This window comes from Capsicum annuum, chromosome 2 (genome assembly GCF_002878395.1).
Source record: "Capsicum annuum cultivar UCD-10X-F1 chromosome 2, UCD10Xv1.1, whole genome shotgun sequence".
In the NCBI taxonomy this organism is placed as follows: domain Eukaryota; kingdom Viridiplantae; phylum Streptophyta; class Magnoliopsida; order Solanales; family Solanaceae; genus Capsicum; species Capsicum annuum.
This window is the reverse complement of record NC_061112.1, coordinates 140,253,405-140,275,121: the sequence shown is the minus strand read 5'-3', so window position 1 is coordinate 140,275,121 and position 21,717 is coordinate 140,253,405. Positions and strand designations below refer to the sequence as shown.

General features: G+C 30.6%; 1 protein-coding gene across 4 annotated transcripts; it reads right to left on the bottom strand.

The window, feature by feature from the left end:
* Nucleotides 1–9,380: 9,380 nt before the first annotated feature.
* LOC107859979 lies at nt 9,381–14,274 on the bottom strand. Of its 4 annotated transcripts, none has more exons than XM_016705159.2 (5): nt 13,893–14,274; nt 12,470–12,777; nt 12,235–12,351; nt 12,101–12,143; nt 9,381–11,971 (listed from the first exon to the last, which is right to left on the bottom strand). In XM_016705159.2, the coding sequence occupies exons 2-5, from the start codon at nt 12,755–12,757 to the stop codon at nt 11,292–11,294; spliced, it is 1,128 nt and encodes a 375-aa protein (XP_016560645.1). In that variant the 5' UTR covers nt 12,758–12,777; nt 13,893–14,274; the 3' UTR covers nt 9,381–11,291. The 4 variants fall into 4 exon arrangements, with proteins under 4 accessions (XP_016560645.1, XP_016560644.1, XP_016560646.1 ...); XM_016705158.2 differs by having other exon boundaries at nt 12,470–12,771; XM_016705160.2 differs by having other exon boundaries at nt 12,235–12,322; nt 12,470–12,771.
* Between the last annotated feature and the right edge of the window lie 7,443 nt (nt 14,275–21,717).

Below are 21,717 nucleotides of genomic sequence, written 5' to 3'. Positions count from 1 at the left end.
TTCCCAAAACTTGACGCATAAACATGAGAAAAATCATCATTAAATTGTAACAGGGTATCGACACCATCTTTTTGGAACCCTTCGGCCTAATCAGTTAGCACCTATCAAACTTAATTATAAAATGCAAGATCTTATTTAAAAGGTCAATACCTAATTGGTAAAAAACTGCATTCACAAAATCATTATACTTTATGTGTGTTGTGACAATAACCTGATCAGTAATACATAACTCTCACGCATGAAAGTAGTTATATCCATTTGCACGCATCTTATTCTTCCTACCCCATTAATGTCAAATAGTGTTTAATCTTCACTTTCCATTGTGAAGCAGTGTACAAAACTACGAAGGCTCAAAGGGTAACCATCTTCAATGTCAAAAGACTACATGTTCGTCAAGAAAAAACAAGTACTACGTATGTAATGCACCATGATCGTTGTAATAGTAAACTTGTGTTGTTGTTTATTATGGACTTTGATAATTTTAACTCATTGTAGGGGATATAAATTTTAATATTTATTATATAAAATATGTTTTTATTAACTTGTGCTTCAATAAAAAGAGGTAAAACAGAAACTAAATACGTCAGACTATAAAAATTATTTTTAGCAGATTACCCATCTATTGCAACAGATGGACATTTGCTGGAAGAACACAATACAGTTCATCAATCTATATTGCGTTCAACCAACAGATGATTAATATGTTGCAATAGAGGGGTAATCTGTTGAAAAAACTCAGCACCCTCTTTTCCAACAGATGGCACATTTATTGCAACAGATCTGCTGGAAGATCACACTACAGTTCTTGCCACTGGTTTGTGTTCTTCCAATAGATAAAAAAATTATTTTAATAGATTGTCCATCTGTTGGAAAAAACTGACTAAAAATGGTTATTAATAAAAAAATATTATTGAAAGGGTGAAAATTCATGACTTTCAATTATTTAATAAAGAAAAATGATTCGTAAATAAATAATAAGGAAATAAATGATAAACACAATTTAAAATCGTTAAAAATAGTTATTTAATTTTAATAATTGATGTTAATATTAAATAAGCAAAAAGTCACGACTTTTCACTTTTTTGTTTTTAAATATGTCTTTATAATTTAAATAATTGAAAAGCCACCAGTTTAAAATAATTAAGGGATATAATTATTAAAAAAAAGGTGAACAGTCGTGACTTTTTATCTAACACATTCAAAACAATTGATGAATTCAATTTTTCATCTATTACAACTGATGAATCAGTTGTTGGAAGAAATCAAAATAGCTCTTCCAACAAATGGTCCATCTGTCGCAACAGATAGCCAACCTGTTGCAACAGATGATCTGTTGCTCACATGGACCATTTGTTGCAACAGATGGTAAATCTGTTGTGATAAATAGGTTATCTGTTGTAACAGATGGACTATCTGTTGCAGCAACTCAATAAAAATGATTATTATTAAAAGAAACGGTTGTTGAAAAGGTAAAAAGTTTTTGATCATTTAATTAAGAAAATCGATTATTTAATTTTAAGAACTAATTAATATTAAAGAGTTGAAAAGTCATGGCTTTTTACAATAATCAAAAAATCACCAGTTTGATTTAATTAAGTCATGATTTTTTACAGTAATCAAAAATTCACCAGTTTGATTTAATTAAGGCATGTAATTAATAAAATAGAGATGCACAGTCGTGACTTTTTGCCTAACACATTCAAATTCAATTCCTATAAATAGTCCCTCCTTACTCGTTCATCTACTCCACTTTATTTTCTTCTTGCATTTTGTCTTTCATATTACATCTACAACTGCTTCTCTTCAAAGAGCAGATTCTTTTTTCGTTGAGGTAAGTTTTTCTATAAATCTACCAGTTAGGAGTATATGTTATATTACATTTGGACTCTTTTCTTTTCTTTAGTGTTTTACATTTTTTGTTAATGCATGTGTGTTCTAGATATGGCGGATCCTATTTGGGATGTGGCGATTCTGTTCGACACCGTGTGGGAATTTCAAAGGCAGGTTAATGAACTCTTGTGGGAGTTGGGTGCCATGAGATTCAAACGCTGGGGAGGGCTCTGCTGCTGCCCGTTGACGATTGGCCAGTTGACAACAATAACAATAACAACAACAACAACAATAATAATAATAATAATAAGGTTATGTTTTTTCTTTTATTTTGCTTTATTTGTATTGGATTCTACTTAAGCCTAATGTATTTTGTTTTGTTTAATTTAAAAAGTTATTTTTGGTCAACTTTGACTTTATTTCTATTTTAATTTTCAATATGCCTATTTCTTCTTCTTAATATGTCGAGGGTTGGAGGTAAGGATTGAGCATTTGGCACAATTTTGAGTCCAATAGCAAGAGTTTTGAGTTCTTTCAATAGATGGACCATCTATTGAAATAGATTGGTCATCTGTTGGAAGAACACAAACCAGTGGCAAGAACTGTATTGTGTTGTTCCAACAGATGGCCCATCTGTCGGAACAGATTGGCGATCTATTGGATGAACACAATCCAGTTTGATGATCTGTATTATGTTCTTCCAGAAGATTTGTTGCAACAGATGGTCCATCTATTGGAAGAACACATTCTAGGTAAAAATAATAACATATACGTCCACAACAATAAGTTAAAAATATCAAAGTCCATAACAAATAAACAACAACACAAGTTTTACTATTACAATGATCATGGTGGATTACGATCTTGGCATGTAGTTCTTTTGTGGCCAGCGATCTTACATACGGAGCACTTATTTTTTCTTGATGGAAATGATTCTTTGACTCAACGCCTCTGCTAATATTACCTTCTTCTCAGTTTAATAGTGCTTGGGTCAATATATGGAGGAGGTATTAATCTCCCCAAAAGCTCTACAGGAACAACCCAAGATTCTTCAAGAGGCACCGAATTAATATTCTCACTATGTGTTATTATATATCTTTCCACTAAATAATATGGAGACGAGCACTCATAATTTTAGTTTTATATTAGGCTCGAAGCGCTACCATAACATGTGGACAGAGTATTTTTTCCAAGTCAAAACTCTACATATACAAGATCTTATTTGAGGATTGACCATGGTAACATCACCATGACCATCGATACTTAACTAAACTGATGTTCGTTGATATTTGTTTTTCCGCTTCTAGAAAAAATATGTTTTTTGCATTTGCGAACTGCATACGCCTTTCGAGAAATAATTTGGCATACTTCTTGTTGATTTTATCAAATAGCACCACGATGGAAAATTCTCTTTAAACGCCAAACAATGAATTCACTGATTCAACTATGTTTGATGTCATAATATTATACCTATTAAAAAATCACTTAGTACGACATCATACAGTATTACAAGTTTGTAACTCAAATAAGACATTAAATTTATAATAATGTACCTATTTATCGGACAAAATGCTCGGCTCCATCTCTTGAAACTGACACATTCAAGATGTTGTGCTGCCTTGGGTGAGATATCCCTAATTTGATTTAAATGGTCAAAAAATACAGCTACAACATGTGCTTTCGATGCTCTATAAAAATGAGTCACGACCCTTTTGTTGTGAAAGTTTTTTCGAATATTATCTAAAAGATGGATCATACAACAACCAAAGTTTGCAGAAGTGTAGAAAATTGAACCCATCTAGGGATACTTGGATGCTTATCCAAAATAATACACAACTCTTCAATATCTTTGGCACAGCTTTGCATTTGTTCAAAAAAACATCCATACGAGGCATCACATTCCTTGTCCGCTACAAAAAAAGCGGCAGAAAAGATGTGACTCTTTGCATCTTATGCCACTGCTACTAACAAAACTCCTCCATACTTACTCCTCAAGAAAGTCCTGTCGATGGCTATGACTTTTCTCAACTGTTGAAAACCAAGAATCCAAGCACCGTAGGATACAAAAAAGTAATTGAACCTTCCGTTTAAATCAACATGCAACGTCGTCTTAATTCCGGGTTTTGTGGAATAAAGCATGTAACGGTAGGCATCGAGGACTGCATACCTATGCTCATGTGTCCCCTTAACCAAGTCCTTGGAAATCCCCATGATCGTATATATCTTCCAATAACTGATCGTAACACCCAATTCTATAAGGAGTTGATTAGTTATATCACTTGTAGAAGGGTCTTCCCCATTAGAGAATCTATTTTGGGAATATTGACTGAGGATCTTTGCCATGGCATGAGGATTATAGCTCGTAATGTATTCCGAACTACATGTATGATACTGTTCATAAACATTAATGACGAACCTTTCAGAACTTAAGTATTTCACAATCCTCAACCACTACTTGCAATTCGAATTAGCAAATCTAAAAGAAAAGACTTTGTTTGAATTAATCACCTTCTTTAGTCTGAAATCTTATTTCAAGCAAGCAATAAACAAAGAAGTAGATAGTTTTATCTTATTTTTGAATGACACTCCCTTGTAAAAATCAGTCTCGTTATCTTGATGATTGCGTGACTGTGTTGATTGAGAAGAACTGCCCACCGTATTGCTCGCAACAACGGGAGTAGGTGTTTGATCATCATCTGAAATATTCAAGTCTAGATCATTCAACGTATCATCAAACATTTCTTGCTGTTCTCCTTCTTCTACGTTCTGGTTCTCATTCTCTCTCACTTTTTCAACCACGTACATCCTTAACACTGGCCTAGATGAATCACTCATATAAGCACACAATCAAACTTGATCGATTATCTTGAAAGGTAGTACCCTCTGATTTTCAAAGAAGTTGTGCATGTAGCTGATGACGAGTTCTTCCGATTAACAATTCAGTCCACAATAGTTGATAATTAAGTTCACAAAATCATCATATGAAACATCACTTTGGACTGTCATAGCTATCGTTTCTAGCATTTCACCCTCCTTCCACCGCCATACATATCGATTGTTTTTCTCAATCCATTCACCATGACAATCCACCTCTATTGTTATTGATCCCTCCATTAGTGGTACCTAAATAAAGACATTTGTTAAAAAAGTTAATAGTGACATGATAATAAAATTAATAGTGATTTTACAGTACCATAACATGAACCCCAATAGATGAGTAATTTGTTGCGACAGGTGAATAATATATTGCAATAGTTCAGTGATCTGTTGCAACAGATGACTCACCTATTGAGATTCATGTTATGACACTATAGAACCTGAAGCTGATTCCAACAGATGAGTTATCTGTTGGAACAGGTGAATCATTTGTTACAACAGATTATTTATCTGTTGTAACAGATGACTCACATATTGGGATAGATATTACAGTACTAAAGAACCTTTGAAGTTGATTCCAACGGATAAGTGGCATATTGTAATAGATAACTAACATGTTGCAACAGATGACTCACCTATTGCAACAGATGATACATCTGTTAGAATTAACTTCATGTTCTATTGCAACAGATAACTCCTCTATTGCAACAGATAACTCGTTTGTTACAACAGATGACTCATCTGTTCGATTCATGTTACAGTATTATAGAACCATAAATATGAATCTAACATATGAGTCTTTCGTTGCAACAGATGACTCATCTGTCTCAACAGATGAGTCATCTGTTAGGTTAGATTCATGTTCGGGTTCTATCTATTGTCGAAAAAACAGCAGTAGCAATGTATCCAGATGACAAATTCAACTAAATGTCATAATTTTACTTACCAAAGTCACCTATGAAGTAATGTCAAAGTGATATACGAAACAAAATTTGACTTAAAAAATTGGTCAAGTAGCAGTAACAACAACAACAACAATGGTCAACAAGAAAAAGATGATGATGATAACGAAGAAGAAGATGATGACAATGAAGCAGGAGATGATGAATAAAGCAGCAGCAACAATGAACAATAAAAATCACAAAGAGAGAGAAAACAACAATGAATAAGGAGAGGGAGAAACGCTCATTTTTTTCCTCAATTTTCTATTATATTAGGTTTTACATTTGAATTAAAGTGTAAATTAAAAAAACTTGTGGGTTATTTTCAAACTTTTTCAACTTTCTTAATCCATAATAAAGTAATTGTTACCTACACTCAATTATTACAACTTGAATCACCTACGTCTCATTTTAAAACTCTTGTGTCACTTTTAACTAAATTACCCGAAATAGTTTAAATAAATTTCATATGTGAATGACATTTTAGAATTAACATATAGGACGATTGAATTTTCTACAGACACTTTCCACTAAAATAGGAAAATAATTAAACTCAATCCATTTTTTTTTATTTGACCCTCCTATAAAAAATAAATTCTTTAAATTTACTTACCATTTTAATATAATATAGATTACATATTTGGATGAAATTTCAAAACTAAGACATCTAAAGAGGATAAGTGAATTATCTTAGATATTTTTCACTAAAATAGAAAAATAACTAACACTCCCTTCATTTCATTCTACTTGAGGTTCTTATTAAAAATAACTTCTTTAAATTCACCTATCTTTTTGATACAATATAAATTTCATATTTGGATGAAATTTTAAAACTAACATACCTAAATAAGATGATTTAAATAAGATGATTGAATTTTCTTTCCACTAAAATAGGAAAATAATCAATGCTTTCTTCGTTTTATTTTACTTGATTCTCTTATTAAATTCTTTGAATTTAGTTATCATTTTAATATAATATAGAATTTGTATTTTGATGAAATTTTAATAGGCACAATACATAAATATACCCTTTAACTTGACCTCAAATTATATCTATGACCTCCAACTTTGGGTATGCACAAGTAGGCCCTTAAACTTGTATAAAGTTGAACAAGTAGACACATACGTCCTATGTGACATCCTACATGGCTAATTCTTGTCCTACATGGCATCCTAGGCGTATTATGTCACGCAGGACGTATATGTCTAATTTTTAACTTCATACAAGCTTAAGGATCTACTTGTGCACAGCTAAAGTTGAAGGTCATAAATTTAATTTGAGGTCTAGTTAAAGGGCAATATCTATGTATTATGTCATTTGAAAAACTAGCATACCTAAATAGAATGATTGAATTTTCTATACATACTTTCCACTAAAATGAGAAAATAATTAATACTTCCTCCATTTGATTTTAGTTAACCTTCTTATTAAAAATAACTCCTTTAGATTCACTTATCATTTTAATGCAATCTATATTTCAGATTTGGATGAAATTTTAAAACTAACATACCTAAATAAAATGACTGAATTTTCTATAAATATTTTCCAGTAAAATAGGAAAATACAACAATCCTTTCATTTCTTTTTTCCTCGAACCTCTTATTAAGAATAACTTCTTTAGATTTTGTTATCATTATAAAATAATATAGATTCCACATTTGGATGAAATTTTAAAATTACCTTACCTAAATATGATGATTATATTTTCTATAGACATTTTCCACTAAAATAGGAAAATAACTAATATTGCTTTCATTTTATTTTATTTGACTCTATTACAATAGTTATTTCAATTTCCTTATCCAGTTTATAAATTCAAGAAAAATGTATTATTTTCTTCTAATATTATCCTAATGAAATGACAAAATATGTAATAATAATTAAATTAAGATTTCTAAAACATAATTTATAAAGTTTATTTTAGTAAAAAATTCTAAGAAATATTTTTTTAAAAAAAAAGTGTCAATTCAAATCAACATGAGCAAAGTAAAATGAAGTAATCGCTAGGGGTGCACATCACTCGATTCGGTTCGATTTCATGTATTAATAATTCAATATCGATTTTAAGTCTGTAAAAATATTGAACCAATAACCAAATAAATAAGATATTCATGATAAATTTTTGATTGATTTATTTTTGGTTTTAACAGTTGAGTCTTCAGTTTAACCATTGGAAATGACTCCTCCAATTTCTTTTATTTTCTCTTATTTTCGTCTATTCTTATAAACCTACATTCATTGTATAAAAAACTTCACAAATTACAAGCAGAAATAAATTCAAACTACTAAAACAAACTTGCTTTCTTCCTAATTAAGTAGCAAACTAGAATGTAGTACTACGATAATAATCTCACAAAATGAAAAATAAGGCCGATTCATAATTTTACAATGATGGATAGCACGCCATCTAACCAGTGACTTTAGCAAAAAAAACAACACTAAGGCAATAACTGTAAAACGCAAAAAAATAATAGGGTATGTATTTAAAATTTAAAACCATTATTAATAATTTACAATAAAAATATAATTTAATATAATCTTATTGAGCAATCAATATAACTATTAACTAAAATCTTAAAATCAAAACCGAATCAATAGTCTAATAAGAAAATTTGCATAACTATTTAAAATTATTAACCCAATAACTCAATATCAATAAATCAATAACATTTTTTATTTCAATTTGATTTACCGGTTAAATCAATTTTTGCATACTCAAGTAGGAGATTTGACAGTTTGGGACGACAAAAGATTGATTGTTTGGATTAACTAAAATGAAAAAGGATCAAAAATAACCCTAAAATATACAAAATAAATCAAAAATATCATCCGGCTATTTTTTGGCTCAAAAATATTCTCGAATGAAACGTCACCAAGCACGCCACGTGGATTAAAAAGGTCACTTGGCCAGTCCACATCCAACATACACAAATGAAAAATCATTCCATTTAATCCATCTAACCATTAATCTATTTTTATCTATTTAAGAGATCCAACCCCACCCATATTAAAAGAACCGACCCAAGAGGAAAAAGATTGAAGAAGAATTTGATTGCGTCTTTTTCATGTGATGGGTTCAGATATTCCGGATCAATCAAGGCAAAATATGAGGACACAATCAGGTCCTCAAATTATTCACCAAAAGTATCGAATTTTAATCGGGTCGACCCTAAATAATTGAATCCTCAAATAGTCGATCCAATTTTCAAGAGCTCGAATTGTTGTACTGAGAGAAATGGTAATTTGAAGACTCAATTGAAATTTAGAGAGAGAAAGTTTAGTGGCAATGTAGGACCACAAGTTGATAAAGTAGAGAATTGCTCGAGCGAGTCTCGTAACTTTGAAAATGTTAATAATGGAATGGAAGGCGGTGAAAGGGATGATTTGAGGGAAAAAATTGAAGAATTGAATTTTGCCTCTTGGTTCGGGTTTTTTTGAATATAGATCGAGTTGGATTTTTAAATAAAATAATATGGATCGATGTTTAGATGGATTAAATGGAGTGATTTTCCATGTGTATGTTGACATGGATTGATCAAGCGACTTTTTTTATCCGTGTGGCATGTCTGGTGGCATCCGTTAGAGAAAAAGGTATTTTTGAGCCAAAAAATTAACGAGGAATATTTTTGAACCAAAAAAACAAACAGAGAGATCTTTTTGAGCTAAAAAATAAACGGAGTATATTTTTGATCTATTTCAAATAGCTCAGAAGTATTTTTGACCCTTTTCCGTAACTGAAATAAGAACATGTTACTCGGAACATGATGGAGGAAGCAAACGTCAAATTTACACAAGGTGTGGAATTTGTTCCTTTGCACAACAAAATACAATTCCCACGCAAAACTTGAGGTCCAGAACTACATAAACTACGCTATATGATTTTAGTAGAAAATCACTGCGTTGCCTTGTTCAGTTTCGTCATCATCATATACCAAGATTCAGTTTATGCAAACAGCCCCTTGAAGTTAGCATGTTGGAGAACTTGATGATTAATGGAGAGACCATTTTGTTGTTCACATAAGATGGTAAATTATCATCAGAGAGAAGACTGAAATTTGCTCGAATCTGAATCCTCGGTTTTAACCGTACCAAGCGTCTAACAGGGAAGTTGTTGATTCAAATCACTCCTGCAGTTTGTTTTCATCAAATGCTGGACGCACAAGCTTTCTACGCTTGAGTGGCTTATCAGCTGAATCCTTAACTACTGCAGTTTGAGAACTGTTTCCTTGTGCATTCTGAAGGACACTCGAATCATCAGCATTTGTGTTTTCTTCTTTGTTTGATTTATCATTGGTCTGTTCTGAAGCTCGATTTGTCTCCCTCCTGCGCTTGAAATCCACCATTCTAGTCTCTGCGAGAACATGGCTTGTGGTTTCTTCAAGAACTTCCTTTGCACTTTCACTGAGAACTCTCGTCATTGAATCACCAGGCTGCTCTGTGTCATTCTTGAAAACTGCAGCATGTTTTCCTGACCTATTAGATTCCCCACTCCCAACTTCTCGAATAAATGGTTTTCGATTCAGTGGCTTTTTTGGTACAATTTTCTGATTCTTGTATAACAAGTTCATGATTTCATCAACTGTTGTATCCATATAATGTTCATCAAAGCTCATACTATGATCAGCTTCTTGTTCTCTTGGCTTGTGTACTTTGGGAGCCAAAGATAAGCGACTAAAAACACTTATTCTGGAATTTCTGGAATCAGAACGCATAACACTAGTTAATATGCTGCTCCCATATTCATCATTAACAATGTCTGCTCCAGGTCTGTTGGTGTGGTCGAGATTTGTCAAAACATTTCCTTGGACTAACAAATTAGCATTAGGAGAGCGACATCTTCTTCCAACATGAGTTGCATCACTCCCATGCCATATAACATGCTCATCTCCTAGTCTCTCACACGCACATCGATAATTACCAGAAATAGAATTTCTAGTAATTGAACCGAGGGCAACTTGAGATGAATATCTCCAAGTTTCACCCTCGCTAATATCATCCCTAGTTAACTGTGGAGAAATAGATGAACTTGGAATGAAAGCAGTTCTATAACCAAGAGAACCAGACCTGTTTGGTTCCATTGCCTCAGAAATCCCAATGTCTAAAGGTAGAGTGTTGAGCTCATCGTGCGATTGAAGCAGAATCATTTTGCTGCCTCCAGAGGCTGATTCCAGGCCCCTCTTTGTAAATTCTGGATGGGAATATGGAGAAGATATACCTTTAGACAATGCAAAGTTATTCTCTCCATAAATATTGGAAGAAGGTGGCATTTGCATAAAGTTTGAGCCCTGTTCAACTTCATAAGTCTCAATTTGTCCATAACAAGAACTAGGGAGCTCATGCTTATGTGACATGGAGAGCAAGCAGTGCAATCAGCCTCTGTGAGAGGCCTCTGAAAGTTTTCTGTAACAGGAACCAATCCATCAAAATCATTCATTGGATAACTACCAACTTCAGCTCCGGCATAGGCGTTGTTCCCATTTGAAGCAGCTGGGATAAGAAAGCTGTCAACACATTTTTCATTTGCTCCTTTACGCCTAGAAAGGAAGCACAAATCATCAGCAGTGGCCTCTTGATGATCAAATTCTCTTCTGAGACCTGTGCGAAACTTGGATTCATTTCTGCTTATGTCTCTTCTAGGAAATCTACCATCTTTTACACATTCCTTTCTGATTGTATTGTGAGTTCACAAAGCGTTCAGACACAATTGTAGAATTAATATCAGGGTCCAAATGGCTCTTTTTTCCTACTCTATCATCCGAGGAACTCTGCCAATCATCACTTAAATTTCCATTGTTCCAAAAGGGATCACTTTTATTCTTCCAAGAAAGGGAAGGCTCATGATAATTATCCATGATATGTGTTTTATCCACACAATTGTTACTTAAAAAACCTGCATAATGATTACCAAGTCTAGTTCTAATGCTGTCTGAAGGCTTTCCATTGTGCTCATTTGATCTGCACAGACCAAAATTACTACCAATGTTATTTTCCTTTACCATCTGATCTCTTGCCACTTTTGCATCATGAACAGTTCTTCTGATTTTATGCTCCCTCTTTACCCTGTCACTCAAAGAGGACCACTCACCTCCAGAAAATCCTAATTCTTCGGTGAGGGAGTGAACATGAAGCTCATCTTCTGCAGCATTATTCCTCGATAAGGTTCTATCATAACCCATTCTTCTCTTCTTATCATTATAATAGACATGTTCGGCAGAATCAATTATATCTTCATCCTTCCCTCTATGCTCAATTGGAAACATGTCATCTTTGACTCTTTCTATTCCATGCAATGACCTTGGATATCCTCTTGACAGGGAACGCCCTAAATCAACATCAGAACATTTGATATCAAAGCCGCCACTTGCTGTATAGGATTTGTTATTGACCATTATATGGTCTTCGTCGATTCTATTGCTCACTCAAGGTAAAAGCTTTCTCGGGGGTAACTTACTCTTTAACTTTCTTGAACTAAACAACCTAAGAAGCCTATGAACCTGCATAATGAGAAGGAACAGTTGGTAACAGAAATATTCAGCTACAATATATGAGATCATTAAAAGCCCAAATATAGAGCAATCATCAGACCTGCTCATCAGACAGACCGAAGTGGAACTTCCTTGCCGAAAAGTAGTTCTCCCTAATGGCATCACGGAACTCATTTTCTGATAGAGGACTACAACACCAAATCGGCACAAATTGGACCTAGGGAAGAGAAAGTGGAAGCAAAAAGAAGAAAAGGACACCAAAAATATCCTTGTATTTTTCAACCTAATGATAGTTCTTGTTGAATTATAAGAAATCATCATTTGACATATGATACCTGCGCACAAAACTGCTTCCCTGAAGAACTAAATGCATGGGGTACAATGTTCATTCCACCGTCTGAGATAGCCCAATACACTCCAAAAAGTTGTCTCTTTTCAAATTCAAATAGGAAAAGGATCATTCCTTTTTTGACCTCCTTCACAAAATTAGCCATGGACGATGGAAGACCAAAGACCTTATGTTTAAAGCAGTCTCTCTTTGTTGCAATGTTTGACATAAAAATTGCACGAAACTCAGGAGCTGGAACACTAACAAAACCATTCTCTTCACTTTCATACTCCATTGACAACCTATATCCTGTCACTTCAATTAAAGGCACATAATAGTAAAAACAACAAACTGTAATGTGAAACCAACATGAAGCTTGAGGAAAGATAAAGAAAAAATATTCTAAGAGACAGAGGGAAAAGAAGCCACCAAATCATATTTCCAAGAGACATAATAGGATCAACCCTGCAATAGGACCATGAACAAAAAAAAGGGGAAGGAAACTCTATTGCAAGAACCTCAGTGTAATATCAAACCTAAAAGACTATAAATCTAACCCACTGCTCAAGTCAGAACTCCCTTAACATCTTTGGGATTCGGGACGCCATGTTTCCTTCTTGTGCTATAATTAATGGACAACTTTGTATTAACCAGAAATTTTGTATGAACAAAACCAAATTGTTATTTGTTGAACAAAACCAATAAAAGTCGCATGCTCCTAATTTAAGTCCAGCCTTAGATAACAGCATCGAGGTCTATTTGACCTTAACGGGTATTACAGCCAGTTTAAAGTAGTTGATTTAGAAATCTCTGATCTTCGTTCATGTTTCATCACGTTTAGGTTCTACTAACTAAATAATAACTAGAAAAATTAGGATTAAAACCCAAAAAGAGACACAAATAAATAAAAATAAAGTTAAAAAAAAAACAATTTCCAAACAAATATGCAATGACAATTTAACAACAATAACATACCCAGTATAATCACACAAATGGGGTCTAACGAGAGTAGAATGTACTCACACCTTACCCCTAACTTAGAAGGTCAAGAGAATGTTTCAAATAGACAATAGGCTAAGGAAAAGCATATCAACCAGATCATCAAAAAAGAAGCAATTCAAATTTAAAATAAAGTTTCTCAATAAATATGCAATTCAACTTTAACAACAACAACATACTGAATGTAATCCCACAAATGGAGTCTAGCAAGGGTAAAATAAAGAGGATGTTTCCTCCTATAGACTCTCTACTCAAGGAAAAGCCGCCTATCAAAGTAGATCGAATAAAGAAGCAATTCAAATTTAACAGCAAAAATAAAATCATATTCGATTAAGTTGAACAAACACTCAATATAATAAATCAATAAACTGAAACTCTCAAATCTCAATCAAAAAAACAACAACAACAACAAAAATACTAAAAATCTCAACCTGTATATTTGCTCCCAACTGTTTTCCACCAAATTGATGACAACTGCAACAGATACCGTTTGATTCTAACACAGTAGTACTATTACACTAAAACAAAACTCAACAAAATCATCAGACATCAAATACCGAAGAATAATTATATATAGAAAAAATAATTAAGATTTTCCAAACCTCTTACAGTCAACCCCCAAATCAGCAATTGGAAATCGATTTTAACTTTTACTTAATTGTATCATTATTATTCTCATTATTAGATGAAATTGATTAACGAACAATAGATAAATATGGAGCACTTCCAAAAATCTAAATAAGAGAATCAGAGATGATCGAGGATTCTGAGATATCGGATGCCAGCATTTGCGAGTCATTCTTTTAATTTTGGGTTATAATTTGGGTTATTTATTATTTTTTTATTTGACAAATAAATTGATCAAATACGTTTAGTGAGTTATGTTCTTTTTTAGATATTTTGAGATCAAAAACTCTTAAGTAGTTTAATTTTTTTTTTGATATAAGAGATCTTATTTTTCAAAGCTTTGAGAGAGAAAAAAAGATTTCTCATGTTAAAAATTTAAATTTATATAAATCATATGATACAGTTATCTTAATATATTTATATAAATATGTTGAGAGTATTATTACAGATATATAATTTGAAAGAATTAAAAATTATAACTTCAACTTAATCATCTTTACTTAGTTCAAACGATCGAAAATTTTAAATTTTAATTTCTCTAACCTAATAATATCCATAATTTTATATACTTGAACTTTTTAAAAAAATTAATATGTTCTTATTAATATTTATGTGCCGTTTAAGATTTAATACTCATTAATGTACACAAATATACATGAAACGCTAGTATCAAGAAATTAATCAAGAGAAAGTTTTAGAAATTAATTAAAGAAAAATAACTCATTTAAATTAATAAAAAATAGCAAGTAAATGAAATTAATGAAAAAAATCTAAAAAGGGAGAATGAAAAGACAACCAAGCACTTGACACATATCTAACGAAAAAGACACAAAAAACGAAGTGAGGATGGCTGAAGTGTTGAGTAGTTTCCCTTTGTGCAAGCAAAGGAAGAAGCCAAAAATACAAAGTTCATTAATAAGGTTCGATTCCTGATCTATCGGGTGATATTTTTTGTCTATTGTTAGTGGCACTAACTATCACTTTGTACATGAGGTGACAAGTATATTATTTATTTAATTCTTTTGCATTATATGCATAGATATATACAGTGTCTCAACCGAGGTTTGTGAGTGTCGGGCCACCTCTACGAGTACACATAGATTCGCTCCTGATTTGAATGAACTCCTTCACTATGAGCTGAATCCACCACTGCTATCAAACGAAGTATTAATTAATGTCACACTTAATGCATGAACTATTTCTCCTGATACGATCTACCAAACGACCCCATAATGCTTGAAGGGATTGACAATACTAGTGGAGTGCTCTCTCCGTCCCAAATTGAGATGACATAGTGATTAAGAAAAATAATTAATAACATGTCTAGTTTATCATAGTACCCCTATTAAATGGTGTTTATATTTTAATTTGAAGAAAAAATAATTAATGCAAAGGGTAAAACATGGAGAGAGAAAAATTGTCTCTTCTTAATTAATGAAAAAAAAAGGACAAAGTAAAATGAGAAATTAAATTAAAAAATTTGGAAGGGATAATTTGGGACGAAGGAAGTATTATTTTATTCCCTTGGGAAACGACAAAATAACCTTTAAACCCTCGTCATACTTGTTCATTCAACCCATCTTTTATGGAAGGAATGGCATCTTTTGTTATCTCACAATTTGATCAGAACTGAGAAGTCAAGAAATTGACCTTTTCATATGTCTTATATATTTTAAAAATGAAGATCTGTTTTATAAAGAAATTCTAGAAAGTCATTTCTGCATATTGGGCGAAACAACCATAAGCATTTTAGGTTTAAACCCTCTTGATGCTTAAGAGCTTTTCCAGTATAATGGACCTTGGTAGATGTCTGGATAATTTATTGATCCATTTGTTTGATATATGTATAAAATGCTAGTCCATGATTGATAAGGGACCGGCCTTCACTTGAGAGTGCCAAATTGGTGAAACAGTACAATTAGACGAGTTATGATACTACTACTTTTGCACAGAGAAGTCGTTGCGGTCAAAATATTTAAGTTTGATTTTTCTGAGCGTACATGTAAAGAGTGAATAAAGTATATTTGTTTCATTAGTTTCTTTTGTCTTCCCCTATTCTTACCATTATTTGGTATCAATTTTATTAGTTAAAAGCTAAATTGTTCGGACTCTACAAAAATGTATGTATTACTTTTGAAGAATCCGATCTGCACCTCATAACATTTTCGAAGAGTTCGAGCAACTTAGGTTAAAAGAAACTAACTAAACAATCTGCAAACAACATCTTCGATCGGTTTCTTAATTAAGAATTTTCATCTCAGAAACTTTGATCTTAATTTTCCTTAACCATGAAAATGACTTTCTATTAATTAAAGTGACCGTCGGTCTCTTTTTGGTTTTGTTAGCACTGTTGCGTTATTCCATTTTTTTCTTCTCCAAATCTATTTCTTTGGTTTTGTTGTTTGTTTGTCAACGTTTGACTAAATTAAACGAGTAGTAAAGAATACTCGTTTTGGGTGCTCATTTTTTCAAACCTTAACCTGTTGAATCATGATTTATGTGATCACTATCCATAAGAATTTGGGTTATATATAATTCTATCATTTTATTAAAATCTTTATTTGTTTGATCGATAAATTCTAAGTTAGGCATATATTATTATATTTAGATTATATTTTTTAAATAATTTAAATTTTAAATTACTGTGATTTGTAATATTTTTCTTCTATTCTACTAATTAGAGGTGACGTAATAAAATTATTATAACGAATGTTTGTGAAATATTTGTAAGTAGCCCCATATAAGATGTTAAGTTGATTTAAAATATCAAGAAATAAATTATTATTTTATGTCTATTTTATCTTTTTTATTAAATATTAATAATTTTTTAACACTTAAATGATTTATATTAATTAATTATGAGTGATATAGTAAAATTACGGTTGAAACAGTTGAAACAGCCATATCATAAATGTCTCTTTTAATTTTTTTATTAAATATTATTAATTTTTTAATACTTAAATAATTTATAATAATTGTTTAAAGTTCATACAATAAAATCATGATTGAAACAGATATGTCGATCATGAGCAGCCTGCTTCAGCTGCTTATTGTCACTTCTTATATAGTCAAATAATAATACTAATGACAATTAATCAATACACATTGTTTTGTTATTTTTCTTAACTAATCATGATAATAACTACTTGTTTCAATTTGATTGTTTGTATTTAACTTGTTCAGAAGTTTGAGATAGTTGTTTCTTTTTTTTCTTTTTTTTTTTTGAAATTTGTGGTCTTTATAAATTAAAGATATGTTTGAATTATTGAATATGTCTTTTAATTTTAGGGGACGTTTGGTACGTAGATTAAATTATCCCAATACTATAGTTTTTAAACTATTTTATGTCACATGAAAGGCGGTATAAAATAGTCTCATTGTTGATGGAATAAGATGGGTTATACCAAGACTAAATTTTGTATTAGCTTTATACCATGTTTGATTGATGGTATAAATTTTATACATTAGATTTCTCAAACTTATCTATGGAATATTCCACCTTATATCTCCTATCAAACGACCCTCCAGTGTTAAATATGTCATGTAAAAAATTAAAATTTAAAAAGTATTACCAAAAAGAAAATGACATTAATTCCAAAACAAACAAAAACGGAAAGTAAGAAAAATAATATAATTAGGTGCGAAGACAGAATATGAAGACAGAATACGAGTAAAAACCCGTTTGAATAGGATTAAAATTTGATTAAATTAATTTTTATTCTTTTTAGCTTAAATGTTTTTAGGAAGTCTTGAGTTAATGACGTGGGATTAATTAAAGAACATAATAATATGAGGACTCAAAAATGAAAACAATTGCTAATTTTTAACTCAGATTCAATATTTTGATACTAAAATTAATCCATCATTAATACGGCTAAAAAAAAAAAAACAGAGACTCCCATTCACTGCTAATAACACCACTGAAAAACAATAAAACCAGGAATTTCCGTGGGTTGTCAATATTTTTTTAAAAGAAAGTAAACGAACTTTAAGAAAACTGACGTACTTTTATTGGTGATTTTTTCTTTAAAGAAAATCAATAATATTATTTTGATGTCTTGTTTTTTTTATTATCTAGTGGTATATTACTCTATTTTATCGTTTGTTTTTTATGTTTTTACTTGTTGTATTGTTATTTGTCATGAGTCGGAGGTATAGCAAAAATAATCTATCTACTTTCATATGAGGTACTAATTAACTATTTTATTTTTTTAATGAAAACTATAATTAACGAAAATTAATTGATTTTGAAACTGCAATTAAAGTGTATATATCCAAATGATGAAAAAAAAAAATAGTGAAGTTAAAAGGAAATAAAATTTAGATAGAGAGTGTGTTTGGTATGATTGGAAAATAAGTTGGTTTTCTACTTATTTTCTCATGTTTGATTGACGAGTGAAAAGTATTTTATGGTGTTTGGTTGGTGAGTGAAAAAATAATTTCTAGAAATTACTAATACCTGTTAACTATTATATCAATGCCTCTAACAACTCAATAATTTGTAAGAACTAATTTAAGCATAGCAAATAATGTCAGTATTGAGTACTAAAATATTACAAGTAATTAAATTTTAAGCTACTGCTAATTAGCAAACATAGGAGAAACTTTTCAATATTTTGACAAGACAATCTCAAAATACTACGATCAACAAAAATACAATGAAATGATAAGTTTAATCAACCTTGTGAAACAAGCTACAACGATGAAAAAAATAAAATATGTAATTAGCAAAAGTAACATAAGTAAGTCTTTCTTTATGCACATGAAAATAACAGTACATTTAACGAATATTGAAAACAGAAAAAAAAATATAACTTCATTATTTTTTATTTCAAGCAGTGAAAAACTAAAGTAAAGCACAGTAAAAAATATTTTTGAGTAATATAAATTTGAGTTTTGTTGGGATGGAGAATAGAGGTGAGGGTGAAATCATAAGTCACATCGATTATTTTCTGGAAAATAACTTTTTTTAATCCACGAGAAAAATTATTTTCCCTTAAATTGAAAAAAATGAATTATTATGAAAAATATCTTTTTAACATTTTATTACAATCAAACAGGTAAAAATAAGAAAACATTTTTGAGAAAATATTTTTCTATGTTACCAAACAGACCTAGTGTGTCGAAAAATGACAAATTAAAGGGATGTGTATGTGTGTTTGGGCTAATCATCCACTAATTTTTGGGAGACCCATTTTTCTTTTTTTTTTTTTGGGAGTATCAAAGCGTGAAGCTGGTGATGTGACTAGTCCATAATCTTCCATTAGATTTTGCCTGTCCTTTTTATTTGCTCTTCCACGACTATGCATGGACCCCCACTCCCCTCGCTCTTCACCCTATTCTCTTCTTCCTTTTGCCTACTTCAACTGCCAGGAGTAATAAAGTGATACGTATTCTCATAAGACTGCAGAATAAAAAACAATCAGAAAGCTCCTGTATCTTATAATCTTTTAACTTGTACTCGTCACTATTTTGCCTTTTTAATATCAATCTTCATAAATTTTAATTAATATTTTAAATATATTTTTTGTTATATAAATATGAGAAAATTAAAATTACAGTTTATACTTTTATTTTTTAAATTTTCAATCATCTAAATTTTAAATATTAAATTATACTCCCTCCATCTTATTCTATTTCTCTCAATTTAACTTATCATATTGTTTAAGAAAAATAATTAATAACATAGCTAGTTTATCATATTACCCTTATTAAATAATATTTACATTTTAATTTTCAAAAAAAAATTAATGCAAAGAGTAAAATATGAAAAAAAAAATTGTCTCCTTTTAATTTGTAAAAAATGACAAGTAAATGAGAAATCAAATTAAGAAATTTGAAACAAGTAAAATGAGACGGAGAGAGTATATCTTAAAATTTTAATCAAAGTTCATACAAGTTAATCTCAAAAATTAAACAATGACAAATAAGAGTGAATGAAAAAAGTATATAAATAATAGTTCGTTATAAGAGTTCAGTTTTTTTGTAACAAAAATTTCAATTTTTAAAAATTTATATGTTTTTACGTTTGTTATAATACTATTATTTGCCATGAGGCAAAAATTTATTGAAAACACTCTCTCTGTTTCATATGAGATAGTGACATAAACAAAATACACTTTACCTTATTTATCCCCCACTTTGTGTAAATATACTGGGTATGATATGGTTATGAATTTTCAGGTTTGAAAACACTAAGGGATCGTTTGGTAGAGCATATAAGAATAATACAAAATATAATATATTAATAAAATCTACATTAGTAATGTAAATATGCTAAAATTATTTATTATACGATATTTGATTTGATGTGTTAAAAATAACTCACATTACATTTTTTTTAAAATAAAAAAATTATTTATAAAAATATACTCCATAAATATAATGAAAATGATGTGCAAAAAATTTTAAGGGGCTATTGTATTTTTATTCATACTTATGCATGCATTAAAGTCAATTCTATTGCTAATATCATGAATTTTTCATGTATTAATTATGCATAACATAATACACAATAGAATGTACAGACATTGAAAAAATGTATCCAGAAAAACTATCAATAATATACAGAACTAATACATACTCCCTCCGTCTCATTTTCTACTTGTCTCAATTTAACTTGACATATTGATTAAGAAAAATAATTAATAACATGACTGTTTACTATAATATCCCTATTAAATGATGTTTATATTTTTATTTTTTTTTAAATAATTAATGCAAAAATTAAAACATAAAAAAATTATCTTTTCGTAATTTGTGAAAAATGACAACTAAAATAAGAAATCAAATTAAAAAAATTAAAATAAATAAAATAAAACGAATGAAGTACATTATTTTTTCTAACACATCCAATCAAATTATCCCTTAAAATGGTAATCAATGCGCAAGTGTCACGCATATTCTGTTGACTCTTACTCCTGAACAGGCAACGAGATCCGTTTCCCGTAGGCTAACGCTAAACTTGACAAAGTGATAGGAGTGAGTAGTGACAAACAAAATTAAAATATAGTACTATGAATTAAATGTCGTTTTGATCCAAAAAGAAAAAAAAATTAGAATGACGTTTGTTTCTAGAAAATCTATCTTAAAATTTAGCTAAAAATATTCAAAACCGTTCGATTTCCAAAATTACTTTAAAGAACTCGACAATAATTACGATCATCCATACACATTTTATATTTCGCTGTTATTTTCCAATAGTAATTATTTTTTTCGAAAGTTGTAAATAAATCTGATCCACTACATTTTTAGTTCATTTTTCTCTATTTAATTAATTACCTGAAAGATCGTCAGAACAAAAACGAAAGCCAGTCGTATCCCCTTTATTACAGTGCAAATATACAATTATTTTTTTCAATGGGGATGAAGCTACATACTTAGTGAAATATTATACTAACTAATAATACACACATAAAATAAAGTTAGGGTTTTGGCACGTGTATCCATATGAAGTTACCAGATGTAGTAGTTAAATTAATGATTAGTAAGACCCTTATCTCTTAATTTAATTATTGAAACCCTAATCCGACATTAGATTTATTAAACAATAAACTACATGTTCCACCAATCAAGAAAAGCTAATATTTGCCGATTGATTAAACAAATGGTTTCCCTTTCCGTTTTTGG